The sequence below is a fragment of the Lygodium microphyllum genome, chromosome 13 (assembly GCF_053477565.2).
Source record: "Lygodium microphyllum isolate KBCC chromosome 13, Lygodium_microphyllum_v1.1.10, whole genome shotgun sequence".
In the NCBI taxonomy this organism is placed as follows: domain Eukaryota; kingdom Viridiplantae; phylum Streptophyta; class Polypodiopsida; order Schizaeales; family Lygodiaceae; genus Lygodium; species Lygodium microphyllum.
In genome coordinates, this window is record NC_141147.1 from 6,976,729 (window position 1) to 6,991,439 (window position 14,711).

Consider the following 14,711-nt stretch of genomic DNA (forward strand, 5'->3'; position numbering starts at 1 on the left):
ATGAGATCAAAAGTCAAAAAATAGATGAAGAATATCATGACAGAGAGAGGATGTGGGGCATTCAAGCCACCTCAACCCCTTAGCCATACATGCAATTTAAATTCAAAATGGAGGTTTGGGAAGAATAATAGGCTCGGGGGAAAAATGGAGGTTGGGGAGATAACCAAATCTCCATTGTGTGAGAGAGAGAGAGAGAGAGAGAGAGAGAGAGAGAGAGAGAGAGAGAGAGAGAGAGAGAGAGAGAGAGAGAGAGAGAGAGAGAGAGATGCACCTTAGTCAGCGTGCTCCTTCCCAAGCGGAAACCTGCGTGCTCCAAGCTTCCATGAGTGCTCTTTCTTCAAGCGAAAACCTGCTCCAAGCTCCCACGTGCATGCCCTAAGCTCCCCTCGATAAAAAATGAGATCAAAAGTTGAAAAATAGATGAAGAATATCATGAGAGAGAGAGGACGTGGGGCATTAAAACCACCTCAACCCCTCAACCATGCATGCAATTTGAATTCAAAATGGAGGTTTGGGAAGAATAATAGGCTCGGGGGAAAAATGGAGATTCAGGAGATAACCAAACCTCCAGCCAAAATAAGAAAGAAAGATTACAAATACCATAATAAAATTTAATAATAATAAACTAATTATTCAATTAATTAAAATTAACTGTAATTATAAATATAATGTAGCATTAACATTAATAATATTTATATTTATTAACTATTATTATTTTATTATTGATATTTATAATTAACAATAAAAATAATAATAACAACAAATCTAATATAATAATAATAACAAAATAATGATAATAATAACAATAAAAAACCAATATATTATAGTAGAATATAACAATAATATCTATCTATATTCTATTATCTATTTTTATCAATATCTGGATTTGTATCTATATTTATAATAATGTGTACTTTATAGATATATAATAATAAGTAAAACATTAATAATCTATATATATAATATAATATAATGCAATAAAATAACAAAAAAATATAATATAATAAGCAACCATCAACTATTAATTAATATTAATATCATATCATATTATATTATATTTATAACTGCTACAATACAATATAACAATATAGTATAATGTAATGTAATGTAATAAAATAATATAATAACAATAATAATATAGTATATAATATAATAAGCAATTGTTAATTAACATTAACATGAACATTAATATCATATCATATTATATTATATTTATAAGTATTACAATATTCTACAATCTATATCTATATTCTATATAGTATATAATGTTACAATCTATTCAACAATCTACAATTTATAAGTGTAGTAAAATTATAATTATATAATATAGATTAATCGATAATATAATATATCTACCTATATTCTACAATCTATATCTATCAATATTGGTATATGTATCAATATTTATATTTGTATTTATAATCATTTATAATCTAGCTATTTATATCTATAAAGTTATAAAGTATACATTAGTAAAGTAATTAGTAATAATATATATATTAACATTAATGTATTGAACACACACACACACACACACACACACACACATTAATAATATGTATCTATATCTTATCTTATTCTTATAAACTATAAATATAAATATAATAACTGATTCATTCATAATTAAAATCAATGATCAATGACAATGATACATTAATAATAATAATAATAAACTACAATTAACTAAACTATTAATTAACATTAACATTAATGTTAACACTAACATTAATATCAATACTAACATGGGCATCAACACTAACATTAATATTAATGTTAACATTAACTTCAAATGTTAATGAATGAGAGAGAGAGAGAGAGAGAGAGAGAGAGAGAGAGAGAGAGAGAGAGAGAGCTGCACCTTACTTAGCGTGCTCCTCCCCAAGCGAAAACCTGCATGCCCCAAGCTTCCACGAGTGCTCCTTCTCCAAGCGAAAACCTGCTCCAAGCTTCCACGTGCATGCCCTAAGCTCCCCTCGATAAAAAATGAGATCAAAAGTTAAAAAATAGATGAAGAATATCATGAGGGAGAGAGGACATGGGACATTAAAACCACCTCAACCCCTCAACCATGTGTGCAATTCGAATTCAAATTGAAAGTTTGGGAGGAACAATAGGCTGGGGGAAAAAATGGAAGTTCGGGACCTCCAGCCAAAACAAGATAGAAAGATTACAATCACAATTTCAATTGTCGAGGGCATGTGGAAAAGCAATCACAATTGAATAACAGTCTATAAAATTTTTTTTCCCCAAAAGTATGAGGATCCACGACGTCGAACGACAATACGAGCTCCGTTGCTGTCCTCATCAGGGGATTAGCATTCCAAGAGCATACATTCGAATCGTGAGGCCATCTATCACTGCCTTCTGCAGCGGACTGCTCAGACGAGAGCTGTGGATTACCGCCTCCTATCAGGAACATGAAAACAAAGGACATGGACAGACGCAAAATGTGAGCACTGTGAGACTAGCCTTTGGAGGCAGCGCCTGGCAGCAGCGATGCCTTCACTCGGCGCCACGGCACTGTTTGGGAGTCACTACACATCCTGCTGTTGCGGCTTTGTTTCCTCCACCTTGCTGCCTTCCTTTGGATTTTCAAGACCTGCATGCCTTCCAATGGTGGCAATGCCTGGTCATTTGTCTAATTGTTCAGCAATGCAAGTCAGAAAGTCGCCGCTTTTATGTGCCTACAGAGAATGTGGAAGGTGCAAGTTGCTCTCACGGTCCATTAGAAGTTATGATAGGCAGCAGCATCGGAGCTCAAGAGTCATGAGTCGCATCGGACAACGTGATACAGAGGTATTCTGTAACCTTGGACTTTGCATTGAATCTTAAATTCTTTGGACTACTATTGTGATGAATAAAATAAGGAAAATGTTATCAGGTTGTAATGGATGAGGCAATTGTGGCTTATTTTTATTACAGTTTTGTGTAGGAGTTGACTGAAATGGACAATGGAGGAGACATGCAGTACAATCTCATCAAGGCAGCCAAGGCAGCTGGCGATGAAGACCCAAAGGGGGGAACTGAAGGAGGAACCGAAGGAAACATGAAATCACATCATCAACAGAAAAACCAGTTGCTGAACAGGTTTGTCTTTGGTGGCGCCCTTGGTGTCACCGGAGGTGCAGTTGTAGTTGCTGGAAGCTGGTGGTATACATCAGCTATAGCAGCAATGGTATTTACAGCAACTAAAGAGTACTTTGCACTTTTAAGAAGCACTGGCATTTCGGAAGGGATGACACCGCCACCTCGAACTGTTTCTAGAGCTTGCTCAGTTATATGTGCAGCAATGCCGCTGATGACATTGTAGGTCTCTTTTTATTATGCTGTTTGCAAGTTGTACCCAGGGAACTTCATGGCTACCACAGATTTGTTTTCTTTTACGCTTAAATGGTGAGAATACATCAGCATCTAGTGCTTTTGAGGAGATATTTGTAATTGGCCAGGGCAAAAGCTTTGTTATATTGCATGACATGTGTATCACTTCACCTGTCCTTCTTGGTGGTGGTTGTGTTTGAAATTATATGGTCATGCACAGTATGGTGCATTGTTAGGCTAACAGGACATGACACTTGACACAGACAAATGTGCATTTTTTCTGCATCAATTATTTATTCCAAGATGTCCTGGTGGTGGTTCTGTTTCAAGCTCCACAGTCATGCATACCATGACAAAATTTGACTTTCTATAGTACTTGTAAACTTACATACCCCAGTGATTGGCCTGGAGACACAGTAAGGTCACATTGCTGTGCTGCAATAGTCAAGGCATATAGTTATTGCATGTCCTTGTGTTATGCATCTTTCTAACATTGGTGTGGAACAATTTTAACACAAGCTCATGACCCTAAGCTCCTCTTGGCTAGAACTGTTCCTGAACTGCAGTAGGCAGCCTTTTTATCCAATCAATTGCTGCAAACGCAGATTAAAATGAGGAAACTATCTGAATCAGGCTAATCAATGGTAGTGGCAGTAGGGCAGACTACATAGTAGGAAAAACACCAGGTAGTAGCTGCAAAGCCCTGATTGGGCAGCTCCAAAAGACAGGAAGCAGGCAAACGATGGTTAGGATGATGTAGGCAGCTGCAACACGATGAAAACACAGCCTTCTGTAGCCTTTTTAAATGTTAACGACAGGTCAGATGATGACAACGATTGCTCGGGTGACCTTGCACTGTGCAACCATAGCTTGTAGAGGCTGGCAGCAGCTGCAACTGCTCCAGCATGGCTGGAATCAGGGCGCTGGCAGCAAATGCAACATGCGTAGGTGTCAGAGCAGGTAGACTGGAGTAGGATGATGGCTGGCTGCACCATAAATTGAGGTATTGTCCAGTGGAAGGGTGTAGACAGTAGTGGATGTAGGCATTTGCTGGTGGAGAATGTGCAAAGCAAGGAGTAGAGCAAGTGGTTGGGCAGACTCTCTGTTTATAGATGTGGATGCTTCAAGACATTTGGCTGTTTGCTTGTGGGACACAAAAACTTTGATGTAAAATGGGTTTTGGGGATGTTTTAAAAAAGCTAATGAAGGTGTAACTTGTAATTCATCTATCTAACTAGTAATTGACTTTTTTAGCTTAACCCCCCATCTTAGGTCCAAAACTAGAATTGTTGGTTGCCTAAGTACCTATCAAGACAACAAAGGTGATGGTTATCTTACCTTTGGAGCCCAAAGGGCCACCCCAAAGAGGCCAAGGGATTAGATGAAGGGTGCTTGTTGGTTGTCCTATGGCCTACCAAGACTTGCAAAGGCGATGAAATCGCTTTGGACTATCTTTTCTTTTTCTTTTCTTCTTCTTAAAAAAAGAAAAGAATTTGTGCCCATGGGGGAAAGAGGAATGGTTAGATCCAACATCACAAAACAAAAAGACTACTCCAAACACCCTTCTAGGTGTCGGTGACAAGGAAATATGTTGAGGTATATGCTGTATGTTGCCATAAGAGATACTGCCATATAAGTTGCTGCAAATATGTCGGATCCCAAATCAACCACTCTTTGATGAGGGAAAAGGGGAAGTATGCACAAATGCATGGAGATTTTCATCCTTGGATGGGCGCTTGCCAAAAAATAAGGTTCTCCGCTTTTCCAAAGTGCTTTGTTCATAGAGACACAATGCCAATGCATGATTTATTTTGGGGGGGGAGGGGGGTAATGCAAAGGCTCATGCTCAAATAAAATGCTATGTAATGGTGCCACTTGGACAGTGCCCTTGTAGGGGCATTGCTCACTTGTCCAAGCGCCTTTTTACAAACATGATCATCAAGATACATGATGATACTGTGAGAGTGCGCAACGGAAGAGGAAATACGAACACGGAGGGAGAGAGAGAGAGAAAGCAGAAAATAAGGAAGAGAAATCTGCACTGACTGAAATGAATGCTGAATACACTGAAATGGACTGATCAGTCCCTGCACGCAGCCCGAAGCATCATTGAAGGCACCAGATCAGGCTGATGATGATGGCAGCACCACCACGGGGGAGAAGGAGTGTCAGAATCTGCAAGAAGACAAGTGACCAAGTGGGGAGGGGGGCTGCCAATATATAGGCAACGGACAAACCCTAACCCTAACCCTAAAATGGGCGCAAACCCTAAAATGGGCGCAAACCCTAAAAGTGCCCTAAAATGGGCGCCCCACTACAGTGACCAAAAAGTGGCCGGGCAGCCAGTGGCTGCCCACTAAAAGAGGCCAAAAAGAAATACACAACCTAAGATAGCCAGTCGAGAGTGACTAGCCTCCCCCATCATAACACATGACAGACATGTCAGAGCTCCTAATGTCCTCGTCTGACTCAGACTGAGGCTCACAGGCAGGAGATGACAAGGCATGACAAACATGACTGCTAACACCCCCTCTCAAATCTTGGATGTGGCTGAAGGCCGAAGAGGAAATAGATCCTGGGGTGGCAAGAGGAATGCCAATGTCGATGAAGTCCGTCGATGTAGACTGCCGCTGAAGGAGCTCCTCACGATCCTGGAAAGCCCCCTCTAAAACACTAGGGGCCAGGGAATCCACAGCCGCATCACCGAGATCGTCCCCCTCTGAAAGGGATGGGGGGTACGAGGGAACCACCGGAGGAGAAGGTGGGGGATGGGAAGGAACCTGTGGAATAGAAGGTGCACAAGCGGGAACGGGTGTAGCAATAGACTGCCTCGGAGGACCTTGCATCAAAGAAGGGGAATGGAGCCTGTAAAGCCCACTCTCCTGCCAACCTGTAGATAAGACAGCTCCTGTAAAAGAATCCTCAATAACAACGGCATGCTCGGTGAAGATCACTCGAGTGCCAAGCCTCGTAAGGCCATAAACTGAGAGGAGGGGAAGGCCCAAGTCCGGAACATGTAGGGCTTGTGAAAGGAAGCTCGTAGGTCGATCTGTAAACAAAGGCAATGTGCCAACACCACTAATAGGCACCGATAAAATGTCACCAACAGTGACTGAACCCTCTGATGGACGGAGATCCTGTAACAAATCACCTCGGGGAGTCATATGACTCGAAGCACCACTGTCCACTAACCAAGGCTGCGCAGAAGACACTACAGCCACGGAAGAAGGATCCTCCTCCAAAGCATGGATATGAAGGAACACTGACTCATGGGTAACAGCTGGTGTAGAGGTAGAAGAAGGCTCCGATGTAGATCCACCCTTCGCTCCCGGACGAAGGTGAGGGTACTTCTTCCAGCATTTCTCCTCGGGATGTGTCCCTTTCCCATAGTGTGGGCACTTCGGTCGCTCTGAATCTGAGTCAGAGCCTGAAGAACTGTCCTTCTGCTTAGCCTTTGACTTCTTCTTCTTCTTCTGTCCTCCCGAACCTGCAACAAAGGCTCTAGTGGAGTCGGATCCACTAGCACTGACCTCTCTGAGTCGCTCGTCATGCTCCAAGACAAGCGGGGATAACTCCTCCCATAGAAGCTTCTCACGGGTCCTCGATGTAAGTAGGCTGGTGTAGAAGACATCAAACCGAGGCGATGGCAACTGAGTCAAGAGAATCATAGCCATGTCTTCAGAAGATATCGTCCGACCGAGGGATGCAAGCTCATCCCTCATATCCTGTAATCTGTTGATGTGGTCCTTCATGGAAGGACTATCATCAATAGCGAGCATCCGCAACTTCTTTTCGAGAGATATCCGGTGGGCAAACGTCTTCTGTTGATAGAGAGACGCGAGCTTTCTCCACACGTCTGCTGCAGTCTTCAACCTATGAACATGAACAAGGACAGAATCCTGCAAACTCAGAAAGAGGAAAGATCGGGCTCGAGAATTGAGCCGATCCCATAAGGCTGCATGATCCATAGATGTCCCATCTGCGGGATCCACCATAGGCCGGGGAATAGGAACAGAAACAAGCTCCCAAAGATCGAAGGAGTCCAAGATACACTCCACCTTGCAGGACCATAGAGAAAAGTTGGAGCCATCCAACCGGTCCTCTTTGGGCAGCTGAGGAAGTACGGGTACCTGTACAGGGGGTACCAAAGGCTGCATCTTCGGCCCATTGGAAGGGGCTCGCCGAGATACATGAATAGAAGGGGGACGGGAAAGAGGAATAGACTCCGGACGACGGTCCTCGTGATAGAAATCACGCCTCCGTTCAGATGAATGTCGAGACAAAAGCTCATCATCTGAGTCATCAAAACCTGTAAACTGATGATAAGATATCTTCCAATCTGCAAAATACCAAACACCAAAGAAAACTGTGCCGATGCCGAAGAATGACCACCAGAAGGGTCACCAACCACCAGAAGAACCACCAAACTCCAGGAAATCAGGTCGCCTATCACCAGGAGGTGAAAACGCAGCTATGTAGGGCACAAAATCCGGAGGGAAAGTTGCCAGGCACCAAAACGCAGCCAAGAAAAGAAGCGCCAGCTGGAGATGAGCTGCCAGGAGGGAAAACGACCACCTTGGATGCAAAATGCAGCCTGTAGTGGAGTCGCCCAGCTGAAGAGAAGGCCGCCCAGCTGAAAACGCAAGTAGACAGGGGCTGGTTGATGACGTGGCAGCCTCTGGAAGGGGCTGATGCAGCAAACCCAAATATTCAGACCACCTATGCAGCAAACGCAAATATTCAGACCACCTGGAGGGGCCGCCTGGCTGTTGGAGAGAAGGGAGGCAGCAACAGATGATAGGTGTGGTCTCTCTCCAGTCGATGAAGACCTCCGTGCTCTCAGTTTGTCGATGATACCATGTGAGAGTGCGCAACGGAAGAGGAAATATGAGCACGGAGGGAGAGAGAGAGAGAGCAGAAAATAAGGAAGAGAAATCTGCACTGACTGAAATGAATGCTGAATACACTGAAATGGACTGATCAGTCCGTGCACGCAGCCCGAAGCGTTAGTGAAGGCACCAGATCAGGCTGATGATGATGGCAGCACCACCACGGGGGAGAAGGAGTGTCGGAATCTGCAAGAAGACAAGTGACCAAGTGGGGAGGGGGGCTGCCAATATATAGGCAACGGACAAACCCTAACCCTAACCCTAAAATGGGCGCAAACCCTAAAAGTGCCCTAAAATGGGCGCCCCACTACAGTGACCAAAAAGTGGCCGGGCAGCCAGTGGCTGCCCACTAAAAGAGGCCAAAAAGAAATACACAACCTAAGATAGCCAGTCGAGAGTGACTAGCCTCCCCCATCATATCACATGACAGACATGTCAGAGCTCCTAATGTCCTCATCTGACTCAGACTGAGGCTCACAGGCAGGAGATGACAAGGCATGACAAACATGACTGCTAACAGATACAAAGTACAAAATGTAACTGATAGAATAGTGATCAAAATCCTATAAGCTCTAAGAAAAGAAGCCACTGTCAGAGTGCAGCGATGCGAAGCGTAGGACAAAGACTGAGAGAGAGTGAACACAGAGAGAAGAGAGAGAGAGAAAAGGAGATAGTGTAAATGCAGAAAATCTGCGTTGTAGTATGTTGTATAACAGTGCAGAAATACACAAGGAGGCAGAGAAAATATCTGCACCTGTATCCGACTTGATGACCTCGATCTCCGTCAGCTTGAGCATAGTCTGTCTCAACCAACAGATCTCAAGATCAGAATCTGAAAAAATGAATGCTGGAGTGTGCCACGAACTAGCTATAAATAGCCAAAAAATTGGAAATAACTGCAGCAGGTTGGCTGCATTAAATGCAGCTGACTGTAGTAAAAAACTATCCGACTGCAGGTGCTGACGTGGCACCTGTTGACGTGGCACTGCCGTCCACACTGTCCAGGAAATGACTTGCTAACACCCCCTCTCAGATCCTGGACATTGAGGGATTTGGAATGCTGCCGAAGAAGAGCCTGGGGAAGTGCCTTCGTAAACAAATTTGCAAGACTATCCTTCGTCTTGCAATACTCCACATCAATGGTCTCATCCAGAAGCTTCTCCCGAATGAAGTGATACTGGATCTCAATGTGCTTCGTCCGGGCATGGAATACAGGATTCTGTACCAAGGCAATGTAACTCTCATTGTCGCACCGCAGAAGAGTAGGACAAGTTTGGGGGACAGCCAAGCTCCTCCAACAATCTCCGAAGCCACACAACCTCACATGTGGTGGAAGACGCAGCCCGATACTTCGCCTCAGTAGAAGAAAGGGCTACCGTCGGCTGCTTCTTGCTACTCCAAGAGATAATACCTGTATCCAAGATAAAACAGTAGCTTGTAGTAGACCGTCGGTGGTTCATATCGCCAGCCCAATCCGAGTCACTCCAACTTGCAACAACTAGATCTGAAGCATCTGTACCTGCAGGATAAGAAATCCCTAAGTCAGAGGTCCCCCTCAAATACCGAAGAATCCTCAGGGCAGCCTGCCAATGCACCTGTTTGGGTTCTATGATGAACCTTGCCAAAAGACCCACAGCAAAACAAAGATCAACACGAGTGTTGAGAAGCCAAATCAAGGATCCAATCAGCTCACGGTAGTGTGACGCATCCATCACGGGAGAATTTGAGTGAGAAGTGGCCTTCCAATTCGGATCCATAGAAGAAGTAATGGGTCGACAAGTCTCCATCTCAAAAGTCACCAAGAGCTCTTGAATGTATCTCTGCTGAGATGAAAATCCCCCTTTGAGACTAATAAATCTCGTGACCCAAGAAGAAATGAAGAAGCCTCAAATCCGTCATCTCGAATGCCTGATGTAAAGCTGTCTTGGTCTCTCGGACCTTCTGCGCATGATCCCTTGTTAAAATTAAATCATCAATATATAATACAAACAACACACGACCAACCTCGGAAGTGTGCACATAAAGCTGCGGATTGGCCTTGGAGCGCTGATATCCCAACTTCAACTGAAGAAACGAGTCAATCTTCTCGTTCCATGCATGCGGAGCGTGCTTGAGGCCATACAAGGCCTTCTTCAATCTATAAATTTTTCCATCCGAGGATCCAAAGCCAGGAGGCTGCTCAACATAGATCTCCTCCTGCAAGTCACCATTAAGAAAGGCCTACTTCACATCCAATTGATAAACAGGCCATCTCCTATGGCGAGCCAAGCAAAAATGGCTCGAATAGTCGCCATACGAGCAGTGGGGGCAAAAGTATCATGGAAATCAATGCTTGGGCACTGAGCAAAACCTTTAGCAACAAGGTGAGCCTTGTGCTTGTCCAAAGAACCATCGCTAAGGTACTTGGTCTTGAAGATCCACTTGACACCAATCACCTTCTTGTGAGAGAGACGAGGCACAAGAGACCAAGTGCCATTCCTCTCTATAGCCTCCAACTCGGCTTCCATGGCCTTCCGCCAATGATCAGACTGCAAAGCCTCCTTCACTGAAGTGGGCTCTCGATCCTGCATAACACAGGTCAACAAACAATAGTTGGAGCAAACAAGCTCCAAAGAATGTGCTAGGTTCCTCCGTGACCTCCGCGGTCCATCCTGTGGTTCCCACTCCTCAAGGATCCCCTCAATCCCTAAATCTCGGAGTGTGTCACGGGCCCAACGAGGAGGAGGACGAACCTCTCCCGGTCGCTCTCCATCTGTTGAAGACTTAGGAACATCCATCTGCGAAAGCTCCTCGGGGGTGGTTGGTGGAAGAGAAGACTCTGAATTAGAAGAAGAATCTCCATCAAGAGGCTCTGGCTCCAAAGGAACTGTCTCGGGAGCCCAACTCTCCCTTGGATCTCCAAGAACGAGGTGCTCCTCACCCCCCTCTGTGGCTGGAACTTCCACGAACCGCACATCTCGGCTTATGTAGACATCCCGCTTAATGGGATCAAACAAACGATAACCTTGGGACTGGGAGCTATAGCCGACAAAAACCTGTCGTCGGAAAGCCGCCTCGAACTTATCACGCTGCGGCTTCGAAATGTGCACATAAGCGTTACATCCAAAGATACTGAAATCAGAGACATCAGGCTTAGTCCTGGAGGAAGTCTCAAAAGGTGTCATCCTGTCAACGGCCGAAGTGGGAGATCGATTGAGGATGTGAACTGCAGTAGCCACTGACTTGGCCCACAGAAACTGAGGTGTCTGTTGGTGCTCCATCATGGTGCGTGCCATCTCGATCACACTTCGGTTCTTCCGCTCCAAAATGCCATTCTCTTGGGGAGTGTTGGTGTTAGCAAACTCCTGGTGAATGCCCGTATCTACACAAAAATGAGCAAACTCATCAGACGTAAATTCACCTCCCTTGTCTGAACGCAAGGTCTTCAGTCGCCGGCCAGAACGATTCTCCTCAAAGAGAAGCCAATCCTTGAAGTGAGAGAAAGCCTCCGACTTCAAAGTCAAGAAATAGGCCCAAGTCATCGTGCTATAGCCATCTACGATCAACATTAAGTACAAGCTCCCCTTTAAGGACTCGGTTCTCATTGGGCCACAAAGATTCAAAGATACAAGCTCCATGGGTGAAGTAGATTGTCTAGAAGCTTTGTTGGGAATCGCATCCCGATGCGGTTTCCCACGAATGCAGGAGACACATGGCTGATGGCTCACCACTATGTCCGGCAATCCTTAGACAAATAACCCTCGCGACGCCTTCCGAAGGTATTCGTAGTTCAGGTGGCCAAACCGAGCATGACATAACTCGGATTGTGTTTGAGAAGTAAGAAGAAGAGAAGTAAGAGCTGAAGAAGACTTTAATTTGTAGACACCATTCTCCTCATACCGTGTAGAGAGAACCTTGATCCACGATCAAGGACTCCAACAATATCATTGTCAAACTCCACCAAGAGGCCAAGAGCACAAATCTTATGGACCGAAAGTAAATGATACCCCAAACTTGGCACATGTAACACCTCAAAGGTGTGGGTACCACCACGTCCATTTGGAATAAGCTGCATCTCACCCCGCGCAGCAATAGACACAGAAGAGCTGTCTCCAATGAGAATCTGTCCACGCGAAGGTCGCAAATGGGCAACACCAACGGAAGAAGGAGTCATGTGCCGTGAGGCACCACTATCCACAATCTACTCTTAAGCCTGGGGAGCTGTCATTGCAGCATCAAAAGTCTTCGATGTAGAGTCCTCAATGACTGCTAAGTGTAGAAAAGCAGCTGATGAGGGTGCAGCCACCGCTTCAGAGTCCTTCGTGTCCTTCTTCTTGGTATCCTTCTTGTCTTTGTCGGGGCAATCCTTCTTCCAGTGACCGGTCTTTCCACAAATATGGCAAGTCGATTCCTTCTCCTTGTCCTTCTTGGATTTGTTGTCCTCCTCCTTCTTTGGTCCTTTCCCTTTTTCTGAGGGCTTGACCAACCAATGCCTCCCATTTGGAAGCATTCTGTCCCTTCAATTGTTCCTCCTGGTCCAACACCAAAGAAACCAACTCTTCCCACCGACGAGTGGACTTTGTAAAGAAAATACCCTAACACAGAAGCATAATAGAAACCGTACGACAAAGCACAGACTGATAAAAGAACACAGTTAGGGTTAGGGTTAAGGTAACTCAGAGACAATGAACACAGTGAATAAATGAAATGATGACTACTAATAATACGATGCTCATGCAGCAAACACACTATGCAGTGAATGAATACTGAACCTCAAACTCCTGTATCTCAAGGATAAGGGTAGGGGTAATGAGCTGGAGAGTGTCGTACTCCGAACAGATCCTGAATCACAGTAAGGTAGCCTTCGGATGTCTAATACTAGCAAACACAGTAGTGAGAAGCTGGATCTGATGCAGACAGTAGTGAGGAGAGAGAAATACTAAAAACGTAGGCAGCAGGTGAGGAAAAGACTAAAAACGCAGGCAGGACAGCCTGCAGGAGAGAGAAAGACTAAAAACGTAGGCAGGACAGCTTGTAGGAGAGAGAAATACTAAAAACGCAGGTAGGACAGCCGGCAGGAGAGAGAAAAACTTCAGCGACTACAGCAAGAGAGAAAGTTGTCAGGGCGGCAGTTGGGGCCTGCAAACGCAGCAGTTTGCTGGCATGGCATACTGTACGACAGCAGTGCAGATGATCAGCAGTTAGTCGCTAGGTAGAAACAATAGCAATCAGCGTGTGGAGGGCTGGAAAGAGGCGCCAGACTATAGGGAACAGTGAGACGGATAGCAAGGGCTGAGATGTCCTCCACAAACGGGGTGTGGGCAGCAAGCTGATAATACCTGAATCTTGCAAAAACGAGATTGAGGAAAGATTGAAGGGCTGGCTGCCAATTTATAGAAAATTAGGGTTCTAGATCCTCTCCCACTTAACTCTCTCGATCCGCTTCCAGTTTTAAGGTTTTGGCTAAAATAAGCCCAAAATAAGCATGTTTTGGGGCTGTTTAAGTGACTAAGAGCAATTCTTAGCATAACACCCCCTCTCAAGCTCAAAATAGGGCGAGGAAAGAAGGCTAGCCTAATTTTTGATGTATCCCAAGGCGTCCCATCCCAAAGCAGCCAGGGCATCAGACAAAGGGTGCACATCGGTTGCCCAGTGGCCTACCAAGACTACAGAGGCGATGGTTATCTTACCAAGGGATCCCAAGTGATCACCCTAGAGAGGCTAGGGCATTGGACCAAGGGTGCTCGTCGACTGCCCAAGGGCTTACCAAGTCCTACAAAGGCAGATGGAATCAAAGGACCTTTTTTTTTTTTTTTTTGAAATGTTTTGAAAATACATAAGTAATATAGGGGAAGTGGCCGATTAGGCGATAGATAGGAAAAGATAAAGAGAGTTTTAAACCCAAGTCAAGCACAAAATTAGCAAGCCAATCCCTCGCACTGACTAGGATAAGTGCCTAAGGATGATAAAAGTGTGTGTATGTGCTAGTTATGTGGTGAATTATGTGGAAAGGCAAAAAAGAGGATGGTGGGCTTAGCAAGACAAGCAAAACAAGCAAGCAAGGGTAGGGAAGTTGCCTTTAGGGGAACTGCTATGTGTTATGCTACGAATATGGTGGATCCTAGAGTCGACCACTCCAAAAGACCGAAAAGGGATAAATGTGCACATATGCATGTTTATATGAATAGAATGCCAATGCATGGGGTAATGCAAAGGGAGATGCAAGATGTCATGCTCATGCAATATGCTATGCAACGGTGCCACTGGGACAGTGCCCTCACAGGGGAATTGTTCACTTGTCCAAGTGTCCTTTTACAATCAGGTCATCTTGACAGGGCGGATGAAGTTATAAATGGCCATAATACAATATAAAAGAATGAGTGAATGTAATGTCTAAAAACTGTAAGCATCATCACTGTCACGATCAAGAGTAGAAGCTGCCCCCTCTCAAACTGGATGGGAAAGCAAAAGTGAAGCACCCTCTCCTTGTTAAGCTGAAGAAGTAGGGGAGGGTCTACCCAAGCT

At 44.7% G+C, this 14,711-nt stretch overlaps 1 protein-coding gene across 2 annotated transcripts in view; it reads left to right on the forward strand.

Moving 5' to 3' along the window:
• The first annotated feature begins 2,245 nt into the window (after nucleotides 1-2,245).
• The window catches only part of LOC148026311 (phosphatidate cytidylyltransferase 4, chloroplastic-like), a 114,891-nt gene continuing 102,425 nt past the window's right edge, over nucleotides 2,246-14,711 (forward strand). The window contains exons 1-2 of one of the 2 annotated variants that reach the window (XM_087690735.1): nucleotides 2,246-2,796; nucleotides 2,923-3,306. In XM_087690735.1, the coding sequence (XP_087546861.1) occupies nucleotides 2,945-3,306 (362 nt within the window). In that variant the 5' untranslated portion in view covers nucleotides 2,246-2,796; nucleotides 2,923-2,944. The remainder of the gene's footprint in view (nucleotides 2,797-2,922; nucleotides 3,307-14,711) is intronic. The other variant, XM_087690734.1, reaches the window with a different exon arrangement.